This window comes from Anarrhichthys ocellatus, unplaced genomic scaffold, assembly GCF_004355925.1.
Source record: "Anarrhichthys ocellatus isolate YVR2014 unplaced genomic scaffold, GSC_Weel_1.0 scaffold18, whole genome shotgun sequence".
NCBI classification, from domain to species: Eukaryota; Metazoa; Chordata; class Actinopteri; order Perciformes; family Anarhichadidae; genus Anarrhichthys; species Anarrhichthys ocellatus.
The window spans coordinates 1,120,138-1,132,201 of record NW_022280048.1 but is presented as its reverse complement, the minus strand read 5'-3'; the positions used below and the strand labels follow the sequence as shown (position 1 = coordinate 1,132,201).

General features: G+C 44.3%; 2 protein-coding genes across 5 annotated transcripts; one reads left to right on the top strand and one right to left on the bottom strand.

Moving 5' to 3' along the window:
- Nucleotides 1-2,355: 2,355 nt before the first annotated feature.
- Nucleotides 2,356-6,989, bottom strand: rbm14a (RNA binding motif protein 14a). Of its 2 annotated transcripts, none has more exons than XM_031857023.1 (8): nt 6,939-6,989; nt 6,099-6,278; nt 5,315-5,499; nt 4,894-5,082; nt 4,686-4,795; nt 4,186-4,467; nt 3,883-4,106; nt 2,356-3,501 (listed from the first exon to the last, which is right to left on the bottom strand). In XM_031857023.1, exons 2-8 carry the CDS (start codon nt 6,257-6,259, stop codon nt 3,027-3,029), a joined length of 1,626 nt encoding a protein of 541 aa, XP_031712883.1. In that variant the 5' UTR covers nt 6,260-6,278; nt 6,939-6,989; the 3' UTR covers nt 2,356-3,026. The 2 variants fall into 2 exon arrangements, with proteins under 2 accessions (XP_031712883.1, XP_031712884.1); XM_031857024.1 differs by having other exon boundaries at nt 3,901-4,106.
- A 676-nt stretch (nt 6,990-7,665) lies between these two features.
- On the top strand, nt 7,666-11,311 carry LOC116388984 (ras and Rab interactor 2-like). 3 transcript variants are annotated; one of them, XM_031857356.1, is made up of 6 exons: nt 7,666-7,805; nt 8,369-8,569; nt 8,714-8,828; nt 9,376-9,448; nt 9,643-9,734; nt 9,899-11,311. In XM_031857356.1, exons 2-6 carry the CDS (start codon nt 8,369-8,371, stop codon nt 11,221-11,223), a joined length of 1,806 nt encoding a protein of 601 aa, XP_031713216.1. In that variant the 5' UTR covers nt 7,666-7,805; the 3' UTR covers nt 11,224-11,311. The 3 variants fall into 3 exon arrangements, with proteins under 3 accessions (XP_031713216.1, XP_031713214.1, XP_031713215.1); XM_031857354.1 differs by having other exon boundaries at nt 8,714-8,834; XM_031857355.1 differs by lacking the exon at nt 7,666-7,805 and adding an exon at nt 7,813-7,969 and having other exon boundaries at nt 8,714-8,834.
- Nucleotides 11,312-12,064: the final 753 nt, after the last annotated feature.

Below are 12,064 nucleotides of genomic sequence, written 5' to 3'. Positions count from 1 at the left end.
TTCAATTCAAATTCATTTATTGATAATTAAACATTTCAAAGAACATAGGACAAAATGTAATTTAAAACAAAATGATATTCGTGTTCATCGTCATTCATACAAGTTGAATGTGGCATCAAAAATCGCTGTTTGGGGGGAGAAGGGGAGTCGAGCGTTGAATCAGCAACCGATCCTGAGCCAGGTTATTCAACTCTGAAATGAAGGGCCTACCGATGTGCTCTTACGCAAGGCACTTTATCCCAAAAGTGGCCCCAAGGGCACATTTACAAAAACTAACACAACCCATCCTACCTACATGTCCCACGTCCAGCTGTGGCTGTGATTGCCTGGTACTCTTGAATGACAGGCTGTTAGGTACGGGTAACTGACAACGTGCCTGCTTCAGATTTGGACTAAAAGACGATATACGTGTCTGCATCTGGTGTGTGTGAGCGGTCAGTATGTTGGGAGCAGGAATGTATGAGCAGAGTATGTTTGGGGGGGGGGGGGGGGGGGTTGATTGCAGGGATACGACCAGGAAAATCAAAAACAGGAAAAAGTTGATCTCTCCTCAAAAAAAGGATGCGAGATTAATTTCCAAAAATCTGAAATCCTGGCAAATAAAACTCCCCGAAGACAGGGGAGGAATAAATGGATATAGGTGCGTGTGTGTGTGCGATTGTGTTTGAGAGTGTGTATGGGTGTTTTCAGGGAGGGGCAGGAGTGTGTGGTCTGAGTGTTTACCTTAGTGGGGGGACACCCCATCGTCCACAGCAGTTTCAGGCCTAACGCTGCTGTTTTCCCCATCCCACGCTACAGCTGCGTGTGCCGTACGTCCAGGGCAAGGGCTCAGTTTGGCTCCCTCCCACTCTAGCTGCAATAATCAGCAAGAGGAAGAAGGTGGCTGGAGCAGCAGCAACAACAAGGCATGCAACTAACAGTTCAAATGGAGAAGGTGGAATAATGTGGAAATTTAGAGAGGCTATGTGTCACTGAAAACCTACCACAGCACTACCAACTCAGGTGGCGAATTAGACATAAGATGAGGATCTAGGGTGTGGTACAATCACGGAACGGAACTTCTACTGTCAGTCAAACAATACTGATGGAATTGGGTGTGCATTAGTATCATTTGCACGTGTGGCCTGCTTTACATGAGCAAAATGCAATGAACCCAGTTAAAATACATCTAGATATAAAGTGTGGAGATGGCGTGGTGTGAATGCAGAGGTTTGTCAAGAGGCGTGTGACTCTGGAGAGATCAGAAGAGGGAAAAGGAAAGGTCATCGGCCTTTACTAAATCCAAAACCACCCTCATATTCACCTGCAGCACTGTCACCTCGTGTCCACTCAGTCAATAACCCTACGCTATTCACATCAGCAACACGCCACTGCATGTAGAAAAAACAAAAACACACTTGCACCTGCTCTCAGCTCAAATGGTGAATCACAGATAGCTCCCATTCTTTTGGGAACTGCACTTCAAGATCGAATGCCATGTTTTGATTTCACAGCACGTTGATCTCATATATGCTCACATGCCACGCCGGTTCAATACCATTCAGTGCAAGTACGACCGCATAACCATCGGGCTTCAGGGTTGCTTCACAAATGGCCTGATTCGCAATTCAACACAATATGAAATAGAAAAAAAGAAATTTGAACGACTACAGATGACTTAATGATTCTGTTCTAATGTTTTAGAGGTAAACACCGACGTGACAGGATACATTTAACTCCTGAGTTTGTGTATACCTCGAGAAAATAAAGAGAGCCCGGACTCATACTTTAATTGAATCGCTGAAAATATTCCTGTATCCTTTTATCTGAGTCACGTTCACACCCGGCTAACACACGAGACTATGAAACTTAACGTATGCATAATCAGACTGGTAATATTCTGTTTGACTACAAATTTACTCTGTAATAATTCTTCACACCTTGAAAACAGTTCGCCTCAGGAAAACTTTAATGCCAGCTGGCACAATGCAATCTCCAAATCACCCAGAGTTAATTGGGTTGCAACAGAACCTAAGTGACCGTCTAACGAATTTGCGATTATCCGTCTAACACTTTGCCATATCAAAGATTTACATGACCCAAAATGGAGGACAAAAATGATACATAATCACTCCGAGTGAGAGTCCTTCAGTGAAGCCAGCCTGAAACACAACACAAAGCCGGTCAATTAACAAACATTCTCCATCTTCACAAACAGACGGTTCTACAGTAAAGGCAACAAAAACCTGGCTGAAGCAACGCTCCGTTTCACTTCTTCTGCCGTCTCTCTTAGTCGACGTATTAACCAATCGGGCGGTTCAATGTCCGGATGAACAGGCTGGCTGTTATGAAAAAGGTCAATGCAGCTGAATTCAAACAGAGGCCTGTTACATACTCCACACAGGATGTTCCTACGCCAACACTAGTGCGTGCGTTTGGATTTATATTATAAAATTGTTATAAGGACACGTGGACCTCTGAAAAATGAGTTTTAAAAGAATACGGCAAGCCTGATGCATCTTGTAGAGAGGCCAGAAAGGCCGATGGATAATATTCTTTTTGTTTAAATAATTGGAGTATGTTTTTATAGCTATTTAGTAATTTATCAGCGTATTACATTTGAAATGTGTGATTTGGACTGCTTATGTTCCTGCACGTTTATGTAGAGTATATAAAAGGCCTCGATTCAGTACAAACAAAAAGCTTCTCCTACGATATCCTACCCTGGCCTCGGAGTACAACTTTGTCCCAAGAAACATTTAAGCCTCTTTGAACATCCAACCAGCTGTGCCTCACATTGTCGAACACAAACTGTGAACGCATGACACCATCACAAAATGAACTGTCCCACTACGCCACACAGGCATCAACCGACGGGCAAGCTAGTTAGAAACTAGGTTAGGATGGAGAAAAAAGGGGGAAATGCGTCAGACTTGAATTACATTCGAATTACAACCTTGCTCCCTCACTGGTTTACACTGTCCCTTATGTAAATACACATGCACACGCACACATTTGCAGTGTGGAAGGAGTGTGTGGGGGTGGGACTATCGATAAGGGGGTTCTGGCGTGTGGTAAGGGTAATCATGGCGCTGGGGCATGGGTTGCCCGTGTGCGGGTGTCTGCTCATACGGTGTGGATGCGGAGTAGCTTCCCGCTGCTGCGTAAGCTCCCGATGAATCATATGCTCCGGGTGCCCCATAGCCTCCAGACGCGTCATAGCTTCCTGACGAGGCGTCGTAGTTCCCAGATGTAGCATTGTAGCTCCCGGATGAGGCGTTGTAACTTCCTGCCGCATCGTACGTTCCTGGCGGCGCGTAGGCTCCCGGTGCTGCATACGTCGGGGGCGCCGAGTATGTCCCCGGGGGCGCTGTGGTGGAGGCCTGTGCCTGTGTGGTGGCTGGTGGAGGCGGGGGAGGAGGAGGAGGATTGGTGTAGGCATACTGGAGGTACTGGTACTGCTGCTGGTACTGTTGATACTGTTGGTATTGATGCATTTGCTGGTAGTACTCTGTGTAAGACCTGCAGTTTACAACAGAAGAGGTTAAGAGAAGAAAGGAAAGAAAGAAATGTTAGCCGAAAAACCACATCTGACATGACATAATGAACACAGGGATGTGTATTTTTTTGTTTGATATTAATAAAGCATTCTACAATAATGTAATGATTTATTGATCAGTGCTATGTAGTGGTGTAACGGACCACTGATCCGGATTTTTGCTTTTGTGCAAACCCGATCTGTGAGCCTATCCGTGTTACAATCTCAAATGTGAGTTTTATGATCCGTTGCACCACGAGTGATGTAAATAAACTATTATTATACAGTATGTGCAAGTGGAAGCAGGCTTAACGTGCTTATTTTTCCTTCTGCCTCCATCTTTTATCAAAATGTATTGCGTGTACCTAGCAACAGGATCTGACCCTTCAGGTGTGTTGGTGGCAGCTGGGGCGTCTTCGGGTCCTCCAGGTGGCGTCGGCAGCAGGGCGCGGCGCTTCGGTCGTACCTGACCGAAGGAACCTGGAACCGGGTCAGGGAGGAGGGGGGCCCGGTTTCCTCTGATTGGACTGCGGTCTCGCTCACTGTCGGCAGACACTGCCTTTCTCCCTGCCTGCTGCTCTGCCAGAACCTTTAATTCAAAAAAATATGTCAGAAAATAAACGTACAACACAAAATAAACAGAGGAGAACATTATACAGTTTTACTACCTTCTGTCCCTCCTGAAAGAACTTGGCTCTCGCTGCCTCGAAAAGCGTTGTCGGATCTGGTCCGCTTTGTGAATCTACTTCTTCAACAGTGGCAACAGCTGCAGTATTGTGATTAGCCATATCTTGATACACCTGGTCAGCAACAGTCCCATATACCTGGCTGGCTAGAGCACCGTATATCACCCCATCTGCACCTTTAGCACTCGTAATGCCCTTCAAAGCAGCGTAGGTGGGGTCAAAGGAGGTGGTGTTGTAGAATGAGTTATGGACACTTTGTTGAACCTACAAAAGACAGATGAGAGATGCACGCATTAAAAAAAATATACTCAAACCTAACTTCTCTATAAAACACTACGGGTAAGGAAAGTGTAAGGGTCAGGTTCAAACGAGTCCAGTCACAAATGCTTGTGACCGTTCATAAACTCATGGGCTCGGGTTTCAGAGATCATAAGTTAGATGTTTTCCCGGATAGTGGATGCCCTGCTAGAGAATTAACTGACTTGTATGGGTAGTCCAGCCGCTGCTGCTGCAGCTGCTGCTAGCACGGCTGCTTGACTCTGATGGTGCTCTAGTGATGGAGGTGGTCGCGGAAGAAGACCCTCCCTGCCACCTACAAGGCAAAGGGAGAACAACACATGATGAGAACAGGAGTTGTTTTCAGAATCTAATATGATGCAGTTAAACACAAATGGATAACTTCATCTTTACCTGTTACACCACCGTGGTTTGAATTTCCAGCCATTGCAATCTGGTTGATCAAAGGTTGGGCTTTGGACAGCTCTACGGCCAACTGACGGCCCTTGTACATGGTCCCGTTGAGTGCGTCAATAGCCACCAGGGCCTCCTCCTTCCTCTCCATATGCACAAACGCATAGCCGACATTTGAGCATAATCTGGCTGTAGAGTACACAGGAAGCTCAGCGTTAACATGAGACACCGATTCAAAATAAAACACATCAATCCCATATTGTTATTGTCACTTTTTGTTTAGCACTATTTATTAAAAAATGTAACTGTTAAAACTTTCTAGATGACACAAGATAATCTGAAGATTGTTGTTACATTACAGATCAGCACTTCTACAAAATGTTTCCTCACAATAAGTATTGTTGACGGGACTTTAACTCACCTTTGACTTTGTCGCAGTCTAAAACTCTTCCAAAGGTTGAGAACAAACCGTGCAGGTCATCTGCTGAACATGTCGCGGCGAGGTTCCCCACAAACACTTTAGTGGAGTTGGGTGGGCGTGCACGGGACTCCTCGACCACCAAAGGCCGGCCTCTGTACTCTTTACCATCAAGATGTCGTATGGCCCTGTAAGAGTAGGAATGAGAAATATCTTTGCATCATCATCATCAGTTGTACTGCAAATATTTTAGCTGAGGTTAAAAATTAATAAAATAAACTAAAACCAGCCAATTAATGGTATATTTTACCATTAATACAGATCAACATTAACACATACATTTTCTTTTTTATTTAAAAACACACTGGCAGTGCAAGCAATAACTATATTTCTATTTAATGTGTTCAAAATTCACTGAATGTACTTATTAGCGGAATATAGCAAACGGAATATAGCATACTGGACTCATAATGTACCTCGCTAAGATACCTGATGAGCAATTACCTTGTGTTTAAATTTGTTGGAGTATAAACTTTCATATCCACGTTTGATTTTATCCCCAAGAAAGCATATTTCTATAATATCAATTAATTGATCCCATCCAATAGTGGTGATGAACAGTTACTATCCAATAGTGGTGATGAACAGTTACTATCCAATAGTGGTGATGAACAGTTACTATCCAATAGTGGTGATGAACAGTTACTATCTAATAGTGGTGATGAACAGTTACTATCTAATAGTGGTGATGAACAGTTACTATCTAATAGTGGTGATGAACAGTTACCTGTCTGCTGCCCCCTCTCCCTTCAGGGTAACGAAGGCGTACTGTCTGAGCAAAGAGCAGGTGTTGATCTCTCCATATGGAGAAAAGAGCTTCGTCAACTCGTCGTGAGTTGCATCTAAAGGAAGGTTCCCGACAAACAACTTCACGTTCTCACCGCTCATCTCTGTATCACACAGGCATCTGGAGGAGAGAAAACATGGTGCTCTGGTTTAAATGTCTCCGTTGGTAACGTGACTAACTTTGGTGAATCTCAACAAATAAAATGGCGTTTTCCCGCGTGGCTAATCATAGTTAATGATATTCATCCTAAATCATACTGCTAAGTGGGTTTATAACTAAAGTCATTAACTAGTTGCATTGCCATCTGCTAAGAAGCGTATTGACGTTAGCTAGCCGGTTATTATTAGCTTAACTGAGCTAATAAAGCTGTTGACTTTCGAGGCGAAAACGGATCAAATGAAGCCTGTGTAGCTGCAAAGTTAGCTGACCTTGCTAATGCCAGACAAATGACGCATAATCGGTAACATACAACCGGTTTATGGTAAGATGCACGACCAGTTATACGACCATCAGTTAGCTAAACAACTACGACACTACTGGCCATTTTGTTAAACGCAAACATTAACGATGTAGCTAACGTTAGCTAAGCTAGCTAGCTAGCGCAGTGGTTTCATCACAGTGTTTGAAAGCATGTGCTTAAGCTACAGCTCCATCACTGGTGTGTAAACTATCATAGCGCATATTAACCACCATTAATCGTGTTGTGCATCCAATTTAGTTTAAAATGGACGGAAAGCAACATAATCATGCTAGCATAGTAACGTTTCACGGACTACTTACCCAACGCGGTCCTGGAGCTGTATTTCAGACGTCACATCCGTTTCCGGTTTCTTGACGTTCGCTGACTGGAAGCAACAGGGTCGCAGTTACATCAGATTTGCACCAGATGGCTGCTTCGTATTCCTGACTGGGGCATTCTTCCTCTTTTTCAGTTGTATGGCCATGTCGAGAGTCTAAAATCACCTACTCTGACGCATAAATAACACAACACATGATCTAACGTGTTGTGTTAACGTCAATGGAGTTCATTGTGGAGGAATGTGTCTGCTGATATTTCTACAGTGCTTCAGAGGGCAACATTACCACACTTAAATATCATTGATTTAATAGTTTCATATCAATGGCGGGTAGTGGGGAATAAGTAACAGTTACTACTCCGATCCTTTACTTAATAATCCAATATACACTTTTCTGGAATAGGCAACAATGCATAAGTCTGTTATATAAGTACATTTTGATCATAATCTTTGAATAATGTCATGAATACATAACTTGTATGACACTGCTACATTGCTTTTTTATTTTTTATTTTAGTAGATGTTTGAGTACGTCTTCCACCACTATAACACTATGAACATAGTTATAACGGGTTTAACTTTTCTACGCTTCAAATATTTCTGCTTCGGAAAGGCGCGTCTTTCTGTGGCCCGTGGCATAGGTGTACAGTATCACGTGTCTGTTTCCAGGTGAGGCAGAGGAGGAGGAGCCAAAGAATAGAGACGTCTCCGGATCTAAGACCACACGCCATGACAGGCCAAAGTGGAAGAGAAGCAAAGTTTTCATCCTCGTGAATTTGATGGAAAACATAGCAGCGCGTCAACATAAAGTGGATCCGGAGGGGATCAAAAGAAGTATCGGGACAACGAGGTAAACAACGAGCCTGGTAATGTCAAAGTTGGAATCCCACAGTAGCTACACACAAGTGGTGTAAGTGAAGCCTACGGCAGGAAGACTCGTAGTTTGAAGAGGAAATGTGAGTTTTACAGGAATGCGCGCTGCGGATCCAGACAGATGTTGGCATGTAGGCTGCGGTGAGATTTAATAGGGCGACAGACCTATATGTTCAGAAAAATAGCCATAACCAACAATATCATTGCTATTGATTTTACATCGCCGTCTCTGCGCGTGTGTGTGTCGTGCTTCTGTGTCTGTATTTTTAAATGTGTGTTTCTCTTCCTATTTCATTTAAACTCTGTCTGAGCTGCTGCACTTTACCAAGTCTCGACTTGCTGTCCCAATCCAGGCGGATTTATTACGCAGTCGTGTGTGTGTGTGTGTGTGTGTGGGTGTGTGAAGGCATCCTTCCCATCTTCCTGTTGTTAATGTGAGCCACAAGGAGAGATAATAACCACCTGTAGCCTGCACACACTATGGGAGTGCATGGTCAGTGGCAGGACAGCTAATAATAATACTTTTTGTTGTGTGTGTAGATGGCACAAGAAGAACCGCTGTATGATTTCCCGGAGCCCACCCAGTCATCAGAGCGGAAGCTGTTGGGGCATCAGAGGGGACAGGGCTCTCTGAGAAGCATCAGCGTGCTGGACCGTCTCCTGCTCACAGTTCCAGTCTGGCTCCAGCTGTCCATCAACCCTGCCACCGCACTGCACATACTGCAGAGGGAGCCTCCTGGGGTAAGAGCCGCATGCACTTTATCTAAATAAAATCAGGAGCACAACATATGTCCACATACATTTAGGCCATACCTCTCTTGCCTTCTCTGTCCATGTCCTACACACTCACACATGCACTCAGTAATCACTTGTCTCCTCCCGCAGACCTTCCTGGTGCGCAGGTCTCGCACATCCCGGAAAAATGTGCTGTGTGTCCGCTTGGCGGATGACAGCGTGCCATCCTTTGTTCAGCAATTTGGCATCAGGGAGGAACAATCCAGTAAGAGTATGTGACAACTTTAAAAAAAAAGGATATTTCTGTGTCTGACCCATCAAGACTGAATCTGCCTTCTTTGGTAAACAAATATGTAGTCATGCCCGTGTGCTCACATCATCAAGATTGTGTCCAATTGCACTAGTGTCATATACTTAAATTGAATTGCATGAAATAAGAGACTACTTTGATTTGGTCACCAAAGCAATACAAAGATATTAATGCGAACAGATTTCCACAAAACTGAAAACAGAGCATTTACATTTTCGACTGTGCTTATTTCAGTTCATTGACTACTACTCATGTCTGCTTTTACAGTATTGCCAACCATTTTATGAAGTAACAGATACATCATGAAGTAAGCTATTCCTGGTTTCCCTGCAACTTCCCGGAATGCAGGAAATCAAATAAAAAACGTATGCACGCTTCGTATAATGGCAAAACTACGGGTATCATCTATACTCAGCTTTGCTCCAGTGTTACATAGTTTTAACACACGACTACATCTCCCCCTCCCAAAATCTCTGCATCTTTGAATTTTCCTCACCCCCAGCTCTGTGTCTGGAGACTTCAGCCATCAGTTTTCCAGATGTCCCAAGACTAGTTTCCTTCTACTGTGTCAGCAGGTACCATCTTGCCTTCCTTATTATCATTGTCCTCAGCTGTTCACCATTTGTGTCTTTTCTTTTCGTTACCTTCGCTTCCTATACAATATGTTCACAGCAGTTTTTCCCCCTTTTTCTACATTTGTCACTGTCAATATTTATTGATCTGCAAGAGCAAATGCTGGTGTTAATATTGTATATTTTCTGTGTATCAGAGATGTATTACGCTTCCCTTTGGAGCTTCCTGAAGCCATTGCAAAGGCGACATCCCACAAAGAGCTGGAGTCCATCTCACATATGGGAATAGGTTGGTGAACACAACTCCTTGTTTGCACGCATACTACATTCATTATTATTACCTCCCAGCTGCTGGGTAATAACCATATGACATATACATACTTTTGTTAAATGAAGGACGAATGAGTAAGAAAGACTAAAGTTTCACTATAATGAAAACATCATATTTTACAGAATTCTGGAATTCCCACCTAAACGTCCGTGGGCCTCGGGAGGCACCTAAGCCTCAGAAAGACAAGAAGAAGAAGCCAGACACAGTAACCTCAGTCCCGCCCGCTGCTGCCCCACAGACGAGCTCTGCAGCTCAGCCGGATTCCGCTCTCCAGCCCGACTCAGACAACCAGCTCAGGACGGTAACTACTTCTGACACGGACAAAAAACAAGCAGGTTCGAATCCCACCCTGTTCCACGAGTTCTGTCCAATCACGACACGCAGCCCCCGAGAGCTGGACTGTGGCTACGGCCAGGGCGCTCTCTGTTTCGTCAACCCCCTTTTCCTGCATTCCCATAATCCTTTGTCCAGACGCCGCATGTTCAGCCGCAGCCGCAAGGTTCGGATTTCCACAGAGTCTTCGAGCCTGCTGTCGCCCCCACTCGCTCCTCCACCTCCACCGCCGCTAATGCCCAAAACCAAAGGAAAATCGAATGCCCGGAAACGGGGACAAGGAACCGCCAAACCCAGTCAAGGTCTGTTACAAGGTGAGAGCCCAAGTGAAGTCGCTCAGATTGATTTCACCTGGCCCCTGCCTCTGACACAGATGCAGAACACCTCCAGTGAGGCCCAAGTTCAGCTTCCATCAGCAACTCCTCACTTTCAGCCTGAGATGCAGGAACGGGGCCAAAGTGAAGCTGGAGTCACCGGTGAAGAGGCTACAGCTCAGCTATCAGCAGTAACGGAGAATCTTCCACACGAATCAGACTACATGCAGCCCTCTCCAAAGATCAGTTTCTCCAGTTCGTCCTCACTCCCTCCTTACTTCTTCCCATATGGTTCTCCCAAGGCTCCTCCCATTTTCCCCAAAGAATCTCCGTCCCTCTCTCCTTTTGACTCTCCATGGGCTTCTTCCCGTCTCTCCCCCAAGGCTGCCATTTCCCTCTCTCCATACGACTCACCCATCGCTTCACCTTCCCTTTCACCGTACCAGTCCCCGTCTTCTTCTCCTTCTCCTAAGGCCCCCTTCAGTCTCTCTCCCTTCACCTCTCCGTCCTTCCTTCAGCTGGCAGAGCAGGCCTATCACACACCTTCTACTCCTTCAAGACCAGATCAGCAAAGATCAGAGAGAGAGGAGGAGGGAGCAGGTGGGGGTGAAATGAAGGATGAAGATGACACAAAAGAGGAGGACAGGGGTCTGGTTTTACAGATGAATGCTGCTTCTCTAAATGACACAGACAGCTGCAGTTTCTTCAGTAGTCTTCAGGGAGCAGCAGAGACTCCACCTCACTCCCCCCACATACAGGACGATGCTCCAAGCCTCGAGCGCACAAACATTTTAGACTAACTGATTTACATTATAAAGCACCGTGTAGAATTACTAAATGTGAACGTGGTGACAGCATCTCAGGGTCTCACCGTGAGATAATCTTCAGAATATAGCAAACCTTTTAATTAAATAGGTTTTTCAAAACCAAAAATTGTACACGATACTGGTTGTTTTTGTTTTAACTGCAAACTATGTGCACTTTTTGCTCTATTGCCAAACATTTCCTTAAGCATACCAACACATTTGTGACTGTTTTGCGAACTGACAGCAATTTATTTCCTTCGATATCAGTATTTTCTAAAAATTAAATTAAGAACTTTCATACTCAACTTTCATGAGTGAGGAAGTCCATCACAACTACCCTGTACATGCCTTTATTTTGCTAAATTTACATCAGACGTGGCCATTAGGTTTTTTCTGAATGTGTCCATCAGTCCGGAACGCCTCGAGGGAATTTCTTCAAATCCGGCACTAAAGACGACTGACTCAAGGATGAACCGATTAGACATTGGTGGTCAAAGGTCACCGTTGCCTCAAAACACATTTTTGGCCATAACTTAAGAATTAATATGCTATTCATGACAATTTCACACAATTGTCTGAAAGGATAAAATTATGAAGTAATTACATTTTGGACTTACATGGATGTAAATGGCAGGTTGGAGGTTTACAACTGAAAAGCAGTAATTCTAGTTTGCACCAAAGGTAAAAATAAAAAAAATGATATTGTCATAGCTGCAATACAGTTGCAACTGCTTTTGAGTTGGCTACCAGGAGTCGCTAGATTTTTTTTTTGGTAAAATCAACACTCCGAGTTGATTAACAGTGAAATAGGATCACTTACAGGCAGTCTTCATTT

Excerpts from the sequence above, each read along its gene's own strand:
- rbm14a (XM_031857023.1), bottom strand. The coding sequence starts at position 6,259 with ATGAGCGGTGAGAACGTGAAGTTGTTTGTCGGGAACCTTCCTTTAGAT. Across the intron at positions 5,083-5,314 it reads AGACTGCGACAAAGTCAAAG|CCAGATTATGCTCAAATGTC; the intron begins GTGAGTTAAAGT and ends TGTACTCTACAG. Across the intron at positions 4,468-4,685 it reads CGGCTGGACTACCCATACAA|GTTCAACAAAGTGTCCATAA; the intron begins GTCAGTTAATTC and ends TGTCTTTTGTAG.
- LOC116388984 (XM_031857354.1), top strand. The coding sequence starts at position 8,369 with ATGGCACAAGAAGAACCGCTGTATGATTTCCCGGAGCCCACCCAGTCA. Across the intron at positions 8,570-8,713 it reads TGCAGAGGGAGCCTCCTGGG|ACCTTCCTGGTGCGCAGGTC; the intron begins GTAAGAGCCGCA and ends CTCCTCCCGCAG. Across the intron at positions 8,835-9,375 it reads GGAGGAACAATCCAGTAAGA|CTCTGTGTCTGGAGACTTCA; the intron begins GTATGTGACAAC and ends CCTCACCCCCAG.